At 39.9% G+C, this 13,064-nt stretch overlaps 1 protein-coding gene across 1 annotated transcript in view; it reads right to left on the bottom strand.

Annotated features, from left to right (window-relative positions):
- Positions 1-2,232: 2,232 nt before the first annotated feature.
- SLC46A3 (solute carrier family 46 member 3) overlaps positions 2,233-13,064 on the bottom strand; it is a 21,951-nt gene continuing 11,119 nt past the window's right edge. Inside the window, 3 exon segments of the mRNA XM_017848495.1 lie at positions 2,233-3,358; positions 6,031-6,187; positions 12,384-12,467. Coding sequence (XP_017703984.1) covers positions 3,277-3,358; positions 6,031-6,187; positions 12,384-12,467 — 323 coding nt within the window. The 3' untranslated portion in view covers positions 2,233-3,276.

The raw sequence follows: 13,064 nt of genomic DNA, 5'->3' as shown, positions 1-13,064 counted from the left end.
AATAAGACTTTGTGTTTGTATTCATTTTTCTTCCCACCGCAACACTGATTATTCTAATGTGCATTTAGGGTTGAAAATCACTCATCTAGGACAGTAGTTTCCATGTCTGGATGTGTATCAGTCACCCAGGGAGGTTTTAGAAATACATTACAAGACCTCACTGCAGAGCTACTGAAGCAGAATCTCCAGTACATGAGGCCAGAGATTTTTATTTTTACCAATTAATTAATTTATTTTATTTTTATTTTTTAATTCTTCAGATAGTTCTCATATATGCAGGGATTTCTTTAAAAGAGTACTGAACCCAGGGCACACTATTCTATTGTCAAGATTCTTGGGCATTGAATGAGTAATTAGAGGATTATGAGAGGTGAAGCCAGCTGGACTTTCTGGGTCAGGTGGGGACTTACAGAACTTTTCTGTCTTACGAGAGGATTGTAAAATGCACCAATCAGTGCTCTGTGAAAAGGCACCAATCAGTGCTCTGTAGCTAGCTAGAGGTTTGTAAAATGGACCAATCAGCACTCTGAAAAATGGACCAACCAGCACACTGTAAAATGGACAAATCAGCACTCTGTAAAATGGACCAATCAGCAGGATATGGGTGGGGACAAATAAGAACATAAAAGCTGGCCACCCCCAAGCCAGCAGCCACAACCCACTCGGGTCCCCTTACCTGCTGTGGAAGCTTTGTTCTTTCGGTCTTCACAGTAAATCCTGCTGCTGCTCACTCCTTGGGTCCGTGCCATCTTTAAGAGCTGTAACACTCACTGTGAAGGTCTGTGGCTCTATTATTGAAGTCAGTGAGACTGTGAACCCACCAGAAGGAACCAACTCCAGACACAATTATTTAGTGAGTATGGAAGTAGAGAAAAGGGATTTAGATGTTTGAGGCCATGCAATGCAGGCTGTGGACAATCTCATTGACTAGTCCTCTGTAATAATGAGAATCTTCATTTCTAATAGATACAAGTCCTTTGTACACTGCTGGATAACATGGAACATGTTTTTTTCCTCTTTGGTTTATCTTTAAATGGGCTCCATAAAGACAAGTCCTTCCATTAACATTCTTTCTTCAGATAATTGGGTTACATGATGGGAAATTAGATTTTTTTTTTTTTCATTTCTGTTTTGAGTCTATAGTTCCCCATGCCATCAGCTTGCATGCTTCTCTCATCTCTTCAGCACCACATTTACTAATTGTCTCTTAGGCTAGACACTTTGGAGATAGCTAGGTTCATTTGTGCTACATTTTTGCCCTTGGCCACCTCAATCTAATCTCCTGATATACTTGCTACCTCTCAAATCGAGTTTTTGCTCAACTGAGAAACCATCTGTTAACCCTTCAACTGTATTACACAGTACCTCTTCAGTTCAGATGAGATGTGTAAAACCATGGGGTGTTGAGCTGGAAGAGACTTTATAGACCATCTTGTCTAAACTCAGAAAAGATAATTATAGGCAGTTAGTTGGGTACAGTTTTTTTGTTAATGTGTTTTTGATGGATACATCATGCTCCACATAGGCAATTCTTCCTTTGGGGTTTATAATCTGTTACTGCAAACCCTAGCTATGAAGAACGTCAGTAGGGGTCAAGTCCATTCATGGGTAATACTGATAGGCAGTGAATAACCGCGGTCAAGCCAAATCTCTGTGAGACTTACCTTCCTCTTCCGTAAAATGAGGAGAATGAATATCTACTTTATAAACTGTAAGATGCTTTTTCTTTTGGTTTGGGAAGAACCTTGGACAGGAAGGAAAACAAAAATGTATCAGTCAATCTGAGAATCACTTAGTTATTACATGGGCCCCCAAGCCCAGAAGATACTAGCTTAACCTAAAAGGAATGATCTTGGAAATAAGTATTTCTAGTATATTAAATGTGCTATTCACTAGTCAAGCAATCACTGATTTCCTTAAAGTCCTAAGCAATACTATAAAACAAAAGATCGTATCTGCTTTCAAGAGATTACAGTGAAGTTAATCATTTAGTTGCACTTTAGGGCATTTGTGTTATTATTTATGGTAACTTAGAAAATGGGAGGTATTAAAGGACCTATGAAAATACTGTAAATCAATTTTAAAAGTGTATAAGCTGGCATATTTTTCAATTTGTTTGCAAGGCTGGCTTAACGATTGGCATGATAACAGTGGTTACTCTCATAAGGCGTTACATATATAGATTTAAATGATTTTTACAAGTAAAAATAAAATTTTGTAGTCATTTAGTTTAGTTCAACAAACATTTATTGAGGATATGAGTAATCAAAGGTTGTCCCAGTACTCAAGGCGATGACTGTCAGGTAGCAGAAACAATTACAAGTTGATGGAAAACGCTGGGATTGAAGTACGCACAAAGAGCTATGGAAGCCCTGTAGGGACTGGGGAGTAAGAAGGGATGTCAAGAAGGCTGCTATGCAGAAGCAGCAATGTTCATTCAGTTTTTAGCTTCTTTAGAGCAATTTTATTTATAATCTATTTTTCCCAACTACCCATTACATTAGAAACATTATCATGCCTGTCACTGATGAAACATACTAAGAAAAGAGAAAAATACATATTCTTTAAAGTGCCTCCCTTTTAAGGATTTTGTATCAGTGAAGCACTGATTGTGGAATTCGTGTACAGTCTTCAGAAGTCACAGTATATAAGCTCTGACTATCAATAGCAGCTTAACAGGCTCTAGCAAACCAAGCATTACCAAGTATAGGTAAAATTACACATATTTGAAACTTATATCATTATTTTCCTCCCAATGAGTGATTCATTGTAATTTTCATTATGCCTTCAAAAATCCCTGAGAGAGGCCAGAAACCCATTCTGCTGATGAAGAAACTAAGGTAAAGATTTCTCTTTGGTCTCAGTGTAAGAGCCTGGAATATGTCAGGGAGATTATTGCTTTTGACCTTATCAAGTTTCTTGATCCCACTTTACACCCTTAAGTTTTAATGTTTCTCTTCTGTATCCAAAAGTGAGGCATATTTGAGATTTGTTCTGTGTATTGCAAGTATATTGCATGATATGCACAAAGTGCTCAAAGTGTGTGGTACCGCAAGAAGCTAAAGCCCGGAGCTGTCTCTCTGACTGTCCAGTTTAGGAGAAAAGATACGTCAAATGGGTTCTCAGTGAAGCACTGATTGTGGAATTCATTTATAGTCTTCAGAAGTCACAGTATGTGATATGTGCATTCATAGATTTTTGTTTGTTTGTTTAAATCACAGTCATCTGTCTGAAGCATTCTTCACTGGATTCTTCTATTGAATTAACTGGATTGAATTAACTTCTATTGTCTTCACTGGATTCTTCTTGTATAAGAAGTTCATAGCTTCCCTCATTCCAGCTGATACACTTGACAACACTATAAAAGGAAACAAGACATTTTAGAGTTGAGATTAAGACAATACATAAATAAGTAATCTGTTTTCCAACTTTTTTCCCAGTTATAAAGCTTTTAATAAACTATGCAAATGATTAGGAGGAGCACCCTGGTATTTTGAATCCAGCTGATTCATGCATGGTGTTCTTAAAATAATTTAAAAACTACATGATTTTTTAATCTTCTAGACCCCTAAGATATCCCATCTGTCCCATTGTTAACTCTGTGTAGTCCCCATAAACTAGTTATAACTAAAGCTATTAAGGAAGTTCCTGTTCGATAGCTGTAACTGAAGCCCAGAAACTTTGGAGGTAAGACAGCATGTAATTTTGATTTTTAAAATATTGAGCAGTGTAGGGTTAAAAAAAAATCTCAGAAGCCCATCTACATTTACCTTATTATTAAAAGGACAACTGCATTTTATCTATTTGTTATAACAGAATTTATAAATATATGAAGACTAAAATTAGAATTACCTATTATTCTACTCACCATGTATGCAATTCTTTTCTTTAATTTAAATTTTATTTTCCTACTTTTAAAAAAAATCTTTTTTTTTGGGTAAAGATGGGAGTCTCACTATGTTGCCCAGATTGGTCTTGAACTCCTGGCCTCAAGTAGTCCTCCTGCCTCAACCTCCCAAAGTGCTGGGGTTACAGGCATGAGCCACGGTGCCCGCTACAATTCTTATTAGTTATTTTTCATGAAATGGCTGTACCATCATTTACTTAAACATTCTCCCACTGTTTGACAGTTTGGTCATTTAAAATTTTTTTGCTATAATTAACGTTTTTATATATTAATTTTTGACAACATTACTGATTACTTCTTTAGAGTATGTTTCCAAAAGGAATTGCTGGATCAATCACTATGAACTTTGAAAAAAGAGCTTTTGATACATTCATGAATTGCTTTATGATACAGCTGAATAGCACTATTATCAACAATGTGTAAGATCAGTTGTCTCATGTGCTCACCAGCGCAGTATGTATTGGTAATTTTGTTAATTCAATAGATGAATAGTCTCTTTTTAAAAAAGATAACTAGTATAAAAAACTTTTCATCAAAATTAGAGGAACTGCAAATACTGTTGTTCTCTGTCTGACACAGATCTAGGTATCAGAATTCAGTAGAAACAATAAGCGGCTGGGCGCGGTGGCTCAAGCCTGTAATCCCAGCACTCTGGGAGGCCGAGACGGGCGGATCACGAGGTCAGGAGATCGAGACCATCCTGGCTAACACGGTGAAACCCCGTCTCTACTAAAAAATACAAAAAACTATCAGGGCGAGGTGGCGGGCGCCTGTAGTCCCAGCTACTTGGGAGGCTGAGGCAGGAGAATGGCGTAAACCTGGGAGGCGGAGCTTGCAGTGAGCTGAGATTAGGCCATTGCACTCCCGCCCCGGCCACAGAGCGAGACTCCGTCTCAAAAAAAAAAAAAAAAAAAGAAAGAAACAATAAGTACTAAGCTCCTACTATGAGTAAGACATGAGCCGGCCAGTTCAGGAGTTTGCCATCTTGGCAGGATGCTTAACACCTGTGCTTATAGCTACTTTCCTCCCTAACTCAGAGCCTCACCCCGAAGTGCTTAGGAGAAAGCAGAGAAGGCCTGGCTTCTTGTGCCCCCACTGCCTTGATTCGCATCACTGTGCTATGTTATCAGTCACATGAAATGCACAGGGCTCAGCAGAAACAGATTAATGAGCTCTTCATTAATGTGTCAAATAAATTTGCTTGGACATTTCAGCAATCATTCATCTAGCCAGCTCACACTTTTTGTTAAATAGAAAGCAAAAAGAAGGCATAAATATTGCTTTTATATTTATGCTTCTGATCTATCCATTATATGTACTATTCATAAATGGAATTTTGTGCTTCTTTAATTTGAATATTTAAATTTAAAAACATTTAAACAGAAGTTTAAACAAGTCATTAAAACAGACAAAGTCATTAAACAAGCCACCTCTGGAAAGAGAACTCAATAGTCAGCACATCCAATCTGCTTTTGTCATTTATACAAGAATCCACGTGAAAGTCAATCTAATTACAGCAATATTTGACCATCAGGGGATATTGTACTCTGGGAATCATAGTTTAAGGTATACATCTCTAATCTTAGATGCTAATTTAATCAATGGTTTAAAGGCAGGGAGTTATAATGAACACAGTCTTTCTTTGAGTTCTTTACGCATGTCACTCTCTTTTTCTTCCTAAGTCTCCCAAAATTGTTGACAGATGCTTTCACATATTTTTATTTATTTTAATGACATGGGGGTCTTGCTATGTTGTCCAGGCTGGTCTCAAACACCTGGGCTCAAAATGATCTTCCCGCCTCAGTCTCCTGAGTAGCTGGGACTTCAGGCATGCACCACCATGACCAGCTCTCTTTTTTTAATTAAAACAATTTATTTTATTAAAATATGAAACACTTCATGAATTTTCATGCCATCCTTGCACAGGGAGCATGCTAATCTTCACTGTATCATTCCAATTTTGTATATATGCTGCTGAAGCGAGCACTTCATGTCTAAAAGTTCTTGAGAAAAGCACATTCTGAGGCAAAATTTCAACAGATCTATGTAATTTTACTGGTGAGGTTAGGGAATTCACTTAATCCATATACCCTTTGATAAAATGATTAAAAATAATGACGTACCATAGACTGATGGCTGGAAGTAGTAACAGACCAGCAGACAGCAGGAAAGTGAAGCCAGGATACCAAGCAACAGTGACTGAGTAAATTCCATTAAAAGTAGAAACTGCAGTGACTCCTCCAAGTGTTTCTAAGAAAGCAATACAAGCAAACAGGGTACCTGTTTGGGGCAGGGGTATAGAGGGAGAAAAAGAAAAGGCAGAATTACAAAACAACAAACACAAACTAACGAAGACAACTGTTATTCATTGAAAACAGTAAACATGAGGGCACTGCTTGGTGAATGAAATGCACGTTATTCCCTCAAAGCCCCTAGGAAGTCAGCAGCCTATTCTGCAGCTGAGGAGACTAAGGCAAAGGTTCTCCTTGGACCTGATGTGAGAGATGTTGAAAACTCCAGATAGCTGAGTTCCAGTGACCACAGGGCAAAGCTAAAAAGACAATGCAGCTGACTCTTTTGAAAACTGCAGGTCTCTCCTCTCTGCCACAGCCCCAGGCAAAGCCACACCTACCCCGACTCTTCAAGATGCTGTCTCCCACCCTCGGTCCCTGTCCCCATGCTAATCTGTGACGCCTGAAAGCGCAGGATGGCTCCTAACAAGCAATGCTTCCTGCAAGAGCCTTTTGAAAGGTAAAGAAAACCTTATCTGCTCCTCAGTCTGGCAAAAGTGACAGCTGCAGGCAAAGAGAGGAGATTCTTATCATACATTCTGCAATTGGAATTTTATCCCTCTCTTCAATGTGACCAAAAAATTCCATCACCACTAGATTCACATGTTTGACTCATCAAATTAACCATCCTATGCTCTAGTGAAGGTATATGCCACAGTTTAATGTTAAGTGATTCTTGAAAACGCATGTTTCCACCTTATTGCTTGCAACTGCCTCTGCCCTAAGGTGCCTTACAAGATGAAGAATGGGGATTCTGCCACGGTCACACTTGCTATACACCAAAGCTGGTCAAGGGTAGGTCACTCAGCATTGTTCATGAAGTCTGCATGGTCAGTACAAGCTCACAATCAGAAATAGACAGTGTTCTACCTAGGTTTAGTTCTGTCTGGAATCCAAGACCATGTCAACTGAAGAGTTAAACCTCCCAAACACAGCCTGACCATCTTCATGTGCTTTTCTTCCTCTTTGTCAAATTGCTCATCACCAGATATAAAATTTCATGACCACTTTCAGTCAGCTTGATCTGGCTTTCTTGGTCTCAGTTCCTATATATGTATCTTCTGCTTTCTGCAGATTTTGTCAACAAGCCACTATGCTTGTTCTCCACTTTGCCAAGTTTACTTTTCCATGATAAACTGCAATGCATTTTTCTTATTGACAATATACATCATGTAAATAATTGTGTTTGCTTGGACTGATAGGAAGGAAAAGGCGAAGCTTGAGGGTTATCTTTCAAAATTAGATATGGTTTATGTCTATATTCTAATTTTCCCCATGGTCTTGATTTTTTAGACTGTGTATTGATTTTTATCTATTTAAACTTTTTCATTTTATTGCACATATTCTCATATGTTGCTTCAAATTATTCACCGAGTGATAGGACATACCTTCATAAAACATGCATCTATCTCTGCGAAATATCATGTGATCACTTATGTGTCTTCTTTTGACTAAAATGAAAGCTTTGTTGATCTGCCTTGCTCACAGCTGTATCCCTAGGGCTCAGCTGTTCTGGTGCATGGCAGGCATTTAATAAATATTTGTCAAATGAATGAATAAAAGCTTAATTCAGGATCCCACTTACCAGTCAAGTAGCATGCAGACTTACTGCCTCCATGATTTATGATAATACATTAAGTCAGTTTAATTGGAAGGATGCTCTTCTACTTGTCTAGCTACATTATTTTCTTTTATTTCTGATCTCTTGCTGCAGCCAGGAATAGTGCTATGGAAAACAGACTGCACAGCACTAGTTCTATTATGTAAGGGTTTTAATCTATTCTTGATGGGAAATAGGTCAGACACTGCACCATCTGTTCTGATGGAACCACACTATTATGAAGTAGCGTTAGCTTATTGCCCAACTTCTCTGAGCAGTTCAACTTGTTTAATAGTTGCCAGAGACAAAACAGGATTAAAGGATAAGTCCAACTGAGTTCATCTTCTAAATTCTGTTTTTTTTTTTGTTTTTTTTTTTGTTTTAAATGGAATAGACCTCAAAAATCAAGTCTGTTTTACTGTATCCCAATTTATAATCACAAGGAGTATATGGGTGATACCCAGGTAAAATAGTCCAAGGCAGCTTCAGCTATGAGTTCACAGTGGTGCAGAGATAGATTTCAAAATAATTACCAGAATTCCATTTTCTTATCTTTCTTATTTAAGATAATAGAAACAATGAGAGGCTCCTGAAAACTTCGGCAGTATTTCCCCACTCCTCTCATTATTTAAAGTGCCTAATATTTTCACAAAAATGGCCAATGTAAATAATAATGAAGGATGGGAATACATTTAGTTATAGAAATGTTGGCATCATCCAAAAGATTGTTTAGTTTGCAGTTAAGAACAAAATAAGTATCCCAGAATAATGAAGTCACAATTCACAGTTACCGGAATTCAGAATAAGAAATGCCAAAATGTAAACATTTTAAAATATTACTGTATTTAACAGTATGATATGACTTTTTTATTTTTATTTTTCATAGAGATAGAGTCTCCCTCTGTTGCCCACGCTGCTCTTGAACTCCTGGCCTCAAGTGATCCTCCCACCTCGGCCTCCTAAAGTGCTGGGATTATAGGTGTGAGCCACTGCACCTGGCGGAGATGACTTTTTAAAAGCCTTTGTAAACTAAACCAAATATAAACAAAATAAACTTTACACTTGACACCTCTATTTTAGCTCTAAATCAAAGCAGGTAAATTTTTTTTCCCAACAGCTTTATTGAGATATAATTAACATCCCACAAAACTCACCCTTTTAAAGTCTGCAATTCAGTGGTTCTTAGTATGTTACAGAGTTGTGCAACCATCACCACGATCTGTGGAACATTTTCATCAGCCCCAAAAGAAACCGTATACCCAAGCCGGGCGCGGTGGCTCAAGCCTGAAATCCTAGCGCTTTGGGAGGCCGAGACGGGTGGATCACGATGTCAGGAGATTGAGACCATCCTGGCTAACACAGTGAAACCCCGTCTCTACTAAAAGATACAAAAAACTAGCCGGGTGAGGTGGCGGGCGCCTGTAGTCCCAGCTACTCGGGAGGCTGAGGCAGGAGAATGGTGTAAACCTGGGAGGTGGAGTTTGCAGTGAGCTGAGATCCAGCCACTGCACTCCAGCCTGGGTGACAGAGCCAGACTCCGTCTCAAAAAAAAAAAAAAAAAAAAAGAGAAACTGTATACCCAGTAGTCATTCCCCTTCCCCAGCCGCAGTCAAGCCCTAATCGAATTTCTGTCTCTATGGATTTGCCTAATCTGCACATTTCACGTAAACAGAATCGTATTTAAATGACAATATGTGGCCTTTTGTGACTGGCTTCTTAAATTTTGCATAATCATTTCATAGTTCATCCATGTTATGGCATGTAACAGAATGATATTTCTTTTTATTGCAGAAGAGCAGTTTGCTGGATGGATAAACCACATTTTGTTTATCCATTTATCAGTTCATGAACATTTGCTAGGTTTCACTTTTTGGCTATTATGAATACTGCTGCCATGAACAAGATTTTGTGTGGACATATGCTTTCACTTCTTGTGGTATGTAAGTAGCGGAGGGACTGCTGAATCATAAGGCAACCAACTTTCTGAGGAACCGCCAAACTGCTTTGCACAGCTGCTGCACCATTTTACGTTCCCACTTGCCGTGTATGAGGGCTCCAATTTCTCCACATCCTCATCAACACTTGCTATGGCCTATTTTATTTTGCCACCCCAGTGGGTCTCACTCTGTGGTTTTGCTTTGCATTTCCCTGATGGCTAATGATATCCAACATTTTCATGTGCTTATCGGTCATTTGTATATCTTCTATTCAAATCCTTTGCCCATTTTTAAATTGAGCTGTCTTTTTGTTGTTGAATTTTAACAGTTCTTAAATATGCTGCATACGAGTTCCTGATCAGACAAATATAATTTGCAAGTATCTTCTCCCATTCTGTGGGTTCTTGGTTGCCCTTTCTCTCGTTCCTTCCTTCTGTCCTCTCCTCTCTCCTCTCCTCTCCCCTCCCCTCCCCACCCCTCTCCTCTCTTTTCCTTTTCCCTTTTCCCTTTTCCTTTTCCTTTCCTTTCCTTTCCATATTTTTAGTAGAGACGGGGTTTCACCATGTTGGTCAGACTAGTCTCGAACTCCTGACCTCGGGTGATGAACCCACCTTGCCCTTCCAAACTGCTGGGATTACAGGTGTGAGCCACTGCGCCCGGCCTCACTTTCTTGATGTTGTCTTTTGAAACATAAGAATTTTTCAAAGGACAAACTCTGAATGAAATTTTTGGATGAAGTCTAATCTATCAATGTTTTCCTTTGTTGTTGTGCTTTTGGTGTCATATCTAAGAAACTATTGCATAATCCAAAGAAGCAGATAGATTTTTACATAGTTTATATAAATTTTCCCATTCTTTAGTGGTTTTCAAAGTAATCATCATCACATCATCTATAAACAAATGCGTGAATATAAAGCTTCATCTTATGAGTGTAAAATAAGAGGCCGGGCATGGTGGCTCATGCCTGTAATCCCAGCACTTTGGGAGGCTAAGGTGGGCCGATCACCTGAGGTCAGGAGTTCAAGACCAGCCTGGCCAACATGGTGAAACCCCGTATCTACTAAAAACACAAAAATTAGCCAAGCCTGGTGGTAGGAACCTGTAATCCCAGCTACTCAGGAGGCTGAGGCAGGAGAATTGCTTGAACCCAGGAGGTGGAGGTCACAGTGAGCCGAGATCGCACCATTGCACCTCAGCCTAGACAACAAGAGCAAAACTCCATCTCAAAAAAAAAAAGAAAGAAAGAGAGCGTATTTTTAATTTATTGAATTATGTAGTCTTCTCCAGTGTTGACTAAATGGGTAGAAATACGGTAGCATAATTATGAATTATTCATAAATCAAATAAGTACATTCACAGCACCAGGCTAAGATATGACATTAAAGAAAGTGCCAATGTCTAATAAGATTCATACGATACAAAAGGGAAGGAGGACAACCCCATATGCCTGATATCTAACTAGTAACTAGTTCTCACTGAAAATTTAATTTTTGTCTTTGCTGCATCCTGGTTATTCTCTGCCCACCCCTTCAACTGTTTGACTTTGTGTGCCCTGCTCTGTGCTTGGGAGGCTGACCCCACAGATTGTATGACTTGGACTTTCTTGCTGGCCTGAGTTCCCACTGCACTTGGTTAAAAGGGTGAAACGGGGGAAAGGTTAAGGTGTTTATTCTCTGCTTCCTATCTGGGGCATCTCTCTGGCTGCCCTGACAGTGCTCACTCTTTATGATGGCCTTCATGAAAGTCGCTTGATTGAACCAGCTGAGTGGGACCACGTTTTCTGCCAGGACTCTGAGTCAGGCCCAGCTGTGACATTTGTAGGGGCCAGTGTAAGAACATGACTAGAGGCCTCTATATTATATTCCAAGGATTTTAAAGTTATTTGAAATCTGGCTAACAAACTGTTCACTAAAATATATTATGCCTTTGTACTGTGAAAAATATCCCTTTGTAATGAATGATCTAGAAGACCAGCACACACTTAGGCTTCTCAGATGTTTTCAGAGTTCCATGTAGGAACAGGGTGGCCCAGGGTGAACCGGCCCTCAGCCCTTGGTGCCCAGCTGGAGCCCACCCCCATTCTGCTCTACCCCTTGCACCACCCTACTCAGAAAGGGTCATTTACATGTGGGTGTAGAGCACCCCCATCCTGCGATTCCAAGGTCCAGCCAGACCCTCTATAAGGAGTCGCCCCTTGGCTCCTTGCTTGGTCTACAGGTGAGCACACTGGGCACCGTCCACCCTCAGGAGAAGGTGGCTGAGGAAGAGGATCATCCAGGCCCTTACTGGACATGAGCCCAGAACTGTCTGGGCTGGGAATTACAGGGATCCAGGTGGGGCAGAGTTCAGTCTAGAAGGAAGGAGATGGGGTGAGCTCCCAGTGGGCATCTCCCACCTGGCGCTGAGGTCTCCTTTCTTCTTAGGGCGGGGCACGGCCCAGAGCCCGGCGAGCTCTCTGAAGTACAAGACCCTAGGCAGGGGCTCCCTTACAAGACTGTAAGCCTTTTCCTCACAGAGCTTACCACTTGATTCAAAAGGAGATCCGTGCATAAAAAGGGTTGTAGAATATTCTGAAGCATTAAACACTGTACACAGATTTGAGTTTGTAAAGATGGTAGATTCATATTTCTTAAGCAAATTAAACTCACCTTGTTCAGTCGAATGAACCACTTTTGACAACATGGACCGGAGAACAGAGAATGGCACAGCAGTGAAAAGGAAGGGCACCCTGGCTGTGAGAGAAAAGACTCAAAATCACTGGCTGATTCTGAAAGCTAACGGCCAATTTAAAACAGGAAACACTCACTTTCACTCTGTCTAAATATTTCCTTTTCTACAAGCATCCTAACTCATTGTATCTAAAAATTGAATGAATTAATTGTAGAACTCTGTTTGATGAATTAAAGTAGACTATGGACAGGTCAGTTTAAGGTTAATTTACTTGAGAATTCCTATTCCAGTACAAAGAACAAGAGACCATGTAGTTTTTAGGTCTAGATCTATTTATATAATCTGCCGATTAAGACTGATCTGCTGGCCGGGCTCAGTGGCTCATGCCTGTAATCCCAGCACTTTGGGAGGCTGCGGCAGTTGGATCACCTGAGTTCGGGAATTCGAGACCAGCCTCACTAACATGGAGAAACCCTGTCTCTACTGAAAATACCAAATTAGCCAGGCGTGGTGGCACATGTCTGTAATCCCAGCTACTTGGGAGGCTGAGGCAGGAGAATCGCTTGAACCTGGGAGGCAGAGGTTGCAGTGAGCCCAGATCGCACCACTGCACTTCAGCCTCGTGACAGAGTGAGACTCTGTCTCAAAAAAAAAAAAAA

This window comes from Rhinopithecus bieti, unplaced genomic scaffold (assembly GCF_001698545.2).
Source record: "Rhinopithecus bieti isolate Rb0 unplaced genomic scaffold, ASM169854v2 scaffold_28547, whole genome shotgun sequence".
NCBI lineage: Eukaryota > Metazoa > Chordata > Mammalia > Primates > Cercopithecidae > Rhinopithecus > Rhinopithecus bieti.
The sequence above is the reverse complement of the archived record's forward strand: the minus strand, read 5'-3'. Positions and strand labels throughout refer to the sequence as shown.